The 6000-nt window shown below is 42.7% G+C and overlaps 1 protein-coding gene across 1 annotated transcript; it reads right to left on the reverse strand.

Moving 5' to 3' along the window:
- Positions 1–4361: 4361 nt before the first annotated feature.
- EDB91DRAFT_1061161 (uncharacterized protein) lies at positions 4362–4583 on the reverse strand (the record flags this gene model as incomplete). Its single annotated transcript, XM_041314412.1, has 1 exon — positions 4362–4583. A coding segment is annotated over one exon (222 nt), but the record flags the coding sequence as incomplete, so codon positions are not given.
- Between the last annotated feature and the right edge of the window lie 1417 nt (positions 4584–6000).

Genomic DNA, 6000 nt, shown 5'->3' on the forward strand with positions numbered 1-6000 from the left:
CTACTCAATATGTACCTTAACACTTTTGAACCCTTCATTTTCGAGTATTTTGCTTATACCTCACTAGGATCTTAACCTATTGATGTCATGAGACTATGGATAGACTCCCCTTGACATAGACTACAACTTTGATTTTCATCGAAAAAGTTCCCACGGTCTATAAAATTGAATACCGAGCACCAAGCACTGAATACTCGGTACTCAGTACCTACTCGATACTCAAAACTTGGTACTTGGTACTTGGTACTCAGTTCCCAGTACTTGATACTCAATGCTGAATATCTTGGTACTCAACTAAGCACTGAGCACACTGAGTACCCACTACTGAGCACCAAGCACTAAGCACCAAGCACCCAGGTATGGGGTCTATTTCTATGTATATTGGTAGTAGATACATCATATAGATAGACCAGGACACCTACATGATCCTTCCATAGGAACAACACTTGACAAATCACAATTGTGACATTTTGATATGTTTTACCACCCTACCCTTACACAGATTATCCAAGTTACTCATAGACTGTCATTATTACATTTATTATGCTAAGGATCAGTGATATTTAGGCCGGAAATTTGAGATCTGATGTAAAGGGGATATTTCTACTGATCAAAAGCCCACATGGTAAATGATAGCCTTAAAGGCTTAGAAAGATCCATCCAGGATTGAGTGAATGACAAGCAAAACAATATACATGTGAAAAGTGACAATTGACATCTGTTCACACAAAGTCACATTTATATATGATACAGGTTGAAGATTTCATTAAAAATGTGTAGGATACATGGTGGAGTGTTGGTGGGAGGGATGTGGCATAGAAGTGTTTGAATTGGTTGCCCATAGCCAAGGATACACCAACTGACCATTTTCGATGTTTGGGGCATTTGAGCTTTGACGTTTCCCACACTCAATTTCTTATCTATTTCACTTCCCCAGCTCCCAATTCCTGGTGGATCTTTCTGTAATTTTAGATCCATCATACTGAATATATGTGAAATATACTCTAGGTGTCTGATCATTAAAGTTCAATAATTCAGAGATACGGGCCTTTTATCAGTAGAAATATCAAGTATATACACCATCTCAAAGCAACAGTATATTTTGAGCTGATCCTGGTCATGAAAAGCAAGTATATATGCTATGCTAATGATATATGAATATATTGGATTATTTATGCAAGGATAGAGCAGTCAGAAACATGAGAAATGTGAAACACATGATTTATCAATTTTTGTTGCTGTAGAAGGATCGTGTAGGTGTCCTGGTCCAGTGATATAATGTATCTGAGGGAGGGTACACTATACAGGTACTTGAGTATCAAGTAAGTACCGAGTACCAAGTATTCAGTGCTTAGTGCTCAGTACTTGATACTCAGTACTCAATACTTGGTAGTCAGAACTCAGTGCTCAGTGCTCAGTGCTGAGTACAGAGTATTGAGTATTGAGTATTGAGTAGGTACCAATTACTGAGTGTTGAGTGTTGAGTATCAGGAAGGTACTGAGTGCCAAGTATTCAGTGCTTGGTGCTTGGTACTCAATACTCGGTACTTGATACTAAATACCAAATACTTGGTAGTCAGTACTCAGTGCTTAGTGCTCAGGTGAGTACCAAGATATTCAGCATTGAGTATCAAGTACCGAGTACCAAGTATTGAGTATTGAGTAGGTACTGAGCATCGAGTATCAAGTACCGAGTACTGAGTATTCAGTGCTCGGTGCTCGGTACTCAATACTCAATACTCAATATACTAAATGCTCGGTAGTCAGTACTCAGTGCTCAGTTGAGTACCAAGAGATTCAGCATTGTATACTGAGTACCGAGGTCTGAGTATCAAGTAGGTACCAAGTACCGAGTATTCAGGGCTCGGTGCTCGGTACTCAATATTGTAGACCGTGGGAACTTTTTCGATGAAAACCAAAGTTGTAGCCCTTGTCTAGGGGAGTCTATCCATAGTCTCATGACATCAATAGGTTAAGATCCTAGTAAGATATAAGCAAAATACTTGCAAATGGAGTGTTCAAGAAAGCACTTTGACCATGGGAACTTTGTAGATAAATATCTGCCCGGTGCCCGGTACTCAGTGCTCGGTGCTCGGTACTCAATATTGTAGACCGTGGCGGTGCCTGGTGCTTGGTGCTTGGTGCTCGGTGCTCGGTAGTCGGTGCTCGGTGCTCGGTGCTTGGTAGTCGGTGTTCGGTGCTCGGTACTCAATATTGTAGACCGTGGGAACTTTTTCGATGAAAACCAAAGTTGTAGTCCTTGTCCAGGGGAGTCTATCCATAGTCTCATGACATCAATAGGTTAAGATCCTAGTAAGATATAAGCAAAATACTTGCAAATGGAGGGTTCAAGAAAGCACTTGGACCGTGGGAACTTTTTAGATAAAATCAAAATTGTAGCCCTTGTCAAGGGGAGTCTGTCCATAGTCTCATGACATCAATAGGTTAAGATCTACCAATATATTCAGCACAAGTACCGAGTTCCGGGTATTGAGTACTGAGTGCCGAGTGCTGGGTTTCAGCACTCGGTACTCGATGCCCGGAACTTGGTACTCGGCACTTGGTGCCCGGAACTTGGTGCTTGGTACTTGGTGATTTGTTCAATTTACGAAATGTTGTATTTTAGTTTTGTATTTCAGTGCTCAATGCCCAGAACTCGATGCCTGGAACTCAGTGCCCGGAACTTGGTGCTTGGTACTTGGTGATTTGTTCAATTTACGAAATGTTGTATTTTAGTTTTGTGTTTCAGTGCTCAATGCCCAGAACTCGATGCCTGGAACTTGGTGCCCGGAACTTGGTGCCCGGAACTCAGTACTAGGTACTTGGTGATTTGTTCAATTTATAAAATGTTGTATTTTAGTTCCATGTTTCGGTGCTCGATGCCCAGAACTCGATGCCCAGAACTCGGTGCCCAGAACTCGGTACTTGGTGATTTGTTCAATTTACAAAATGTTGTATTTTAGTTTCATGTTTCGGTGCTCGATGCCCAGAACTCGATGCCCGGAACTCAGTACTCGGTACTTAGTGATTTGTTCAATTTATGAAATACCTGGAAGTCAATATTAGTTTCCTGGAACTCAATATTAGTTACCCGGACATCAATAGATGTTACCCGGAAGTCAATATTAGTTACCTGGAACTCAATATTAGTTACCCGGACATCAATAGATGTTACCCAGAACTCGATAGATGTTACCTGGCCCGTGGATATGATATCAGCCATCTCAGCCCACCCGTCTATATAATATACTACTACCTCGGCCCATACGTCTATATAATATACTACCACCTCAGCCCATATGTCTATATGATATGTATCTGGGCCCACCCATATATGTGATATCCAACTACCTCGGCCCACCCATCTATATAATATCTAATAAATTGCTCTCTCAGCCCACCCGTCTATATTATATACCCCCATGTCGGCCTACCCATCTATGCAATATACGACTACCTTCGGCCCACCCGTATATATAATAAATATTTTACCGTTTCCTCGGCCCACCCATATATATAATAAATATTTCACCACTCCCTCAGCCCACCCCTCTACAAAATAATCTTAATTCGTCGGCCCACCCGTCTAATATGATATATATCTGGGCCCACCCGTCTATGTGATAACAAGCACCCTTGACATACCCGGCTATTTGATACACATCTACCTTGGTAAACCCATCTACATAATATCCAACTACCTCGGCCCATCTGTCTATTGAATATTCATGTCCATCGGCCCACTCATCTACTCTACATATTCCCTACATGGGCCCACCCATCTCCATCGGGAATAATAACACTCCCGGCCCATCCGTCATAGTCGAGGATATATCTACCTTCGGCCCATGGTCCGCTGGCCTGTATCATACGGGATATTATGCACGTCCATTCACTCGTATAATACGGAGATATGTTACTGCAATATGTGCTAGATGAGAGGTGTGAACTTCTTGACAGCAGTGCAGGATGGAGAAACTCGCCAAGGAAGAGGTTGTGCATGGGATCAATGACTATTTGTTCTGTGAGATTAAAGTATGGAAGACGAGAGAGTTGTGTGTATCGAGTAGCATGTTCCTTGACGAAGTTCTTGCATGCGCTTGCTGTGGTGAGCTTGTGATAGTGCTCACCAAGTTCTCATTGCTCCTCGTTTGTCCATGGTTGAACAGCTGAGAAAGGACTTTCATTAGTGTGTAAGGTAGATAGTAGTGCTGTCCATGTACTACCATTTTGAAAAGCGCATGGTTTATCCTTGTCCTCGATTGTTATCCAACATGCTGTACAAAATTTTGTGTGAGAGTGTGATGTGAAGCCTCCAATCTTCTACGCAGCAGGTTTATCGCAGACCACAGCGACCAAAATCACACGAACAAGTCGACCTGAGACCAAATCCATAATGAAATTGTAATGCTCATGATAGTGTCTTGGATGTATGTACCTTGAGGACAAGATTCAGTTGGCACTCTGACTCCGAATTTCCATAGGCGCAGCAAGTCCGAGATAATAGGGCCTAAGAACCACTGGATTTGGTTGGGATTTTGCTCTTTCGGTCCAGGAAGAATGCTCATGCACATCAGGTTCGAGGTTCAATATCTTTGAACAGAATAAATCAGCAAGTGAAGGTGGACATGATGGACTTACCGGTACTCCGGTGGAAGATTGCAAATCGAGAATGATGTTGGACATGACGAGTGGGATGGTGCTATGTTGCTTCATATGTAGGAGAACCTAGTATAATAAAATGGATGTAAGTACTATTGCCTGAACAAGGATAATGTACCAGTCGACACCAAGATTTACTCCTATACAGAGTTCCCCATCTGGCCCACTCTTCTCATGAGAAAGATTTGAGAAAAAAAGGTTGCCATCTGGACCCTTAAGCTTTGTGCGACACACAGCACCATCGAAAATATCTGTATATTCACCAATGATGCGAGGTTTGGAGCGCCAACCATCGAGAACCGCTTCAAGACCTGGAATTTTGAGGAGGGATTTGATCTGCTCAGATAAAGGAAGGTAAGGGTATTTGATGATGGGCGTTTTCACAGCCCATTGATTGCCCCGTTTTGTCATATCTGGAAGAAAGAGGTCAACTGCACAAGTCGTGCAAGTGTCGTGTGATTTGGTCAACATTGTGGGGGGGAAAACATCACGACAAGTAGGGCAGACAGGTAGAGTGAATACTTCCTTGTCAACGCCAAGAACTCGATTGCTCCACATACTGCAGTCACTTTACTCTTGATAAACACATACAGCTGAGGGTGAAAATTCCCTGTTCCAAACAGGCCAGCTGATGTGGGCCCATCAATGTATTGTTCTGTTACATACAGGTGGGCTGACTTCAAGTGTTTATATGATACCAACAGGTGGGCCCATGGTATGTGGTGTAGTAGATAAGTGTAGACATTTCTATTGACTTTGGTAGACAGTGTATGGTAGGTAGTGTATGAAATATGTACCTGATACAAACAGGTGGGCCAGTCAATGTGTGTTTGTGATAGCAACAGGTGGGCCTATGGTATGTGGTGTAGGGTGTAGTAGATAAGCATAGACATTTCAATTGACTTTGGTTGATAGTGTATGGTAGGTAGTGTATGAAATATGTACCTGATACAAACAGGTGGGCCAGTCAAGGTGTGTTTGTGATACCAACAGGTGGGCCCATAGTATGTAGACTTTTCTATTGACTTTGGTAGGTAGTGGCTGAAGTATGTGTCTGACACAAACAGGTGGGCTGAGTGGGTCAGGGATCTGATATATCAGATGGGCCGAGGACACTGGTCAGTCAATGGGTCGGTCGGTCAATGAGTCGGTCGGTCAATGGGTCTGTTGGTCACAAAAACATCAGTCAAGATATGGCCAAAATTGAAAACATCGGCTGAGACATGACTGACACAGCCGAGGTATGGCCAAACTCCAAAATGTCGGTCAAGATATGGCTGAAATGCAAAACATCGGCCGAGATATGACTGAAATGGCCAAGATACGGCTGAGGTATGA

The sequence above is a fragment of the Suillus paluster genome (genome assembly GCF_016628075.1).
Source record: "Suillus paluster strain FC165 chromosome Unknown EDB91scaffold_95, whole genome shotgun sequence".
Taxonomy (NCBI): domain Eukaryota; kingdom Fungi; phylum Basidiomycota; class Agaricomycetes; order Boletales; family Suillaceae; genus Suillus; species Suillus paluster.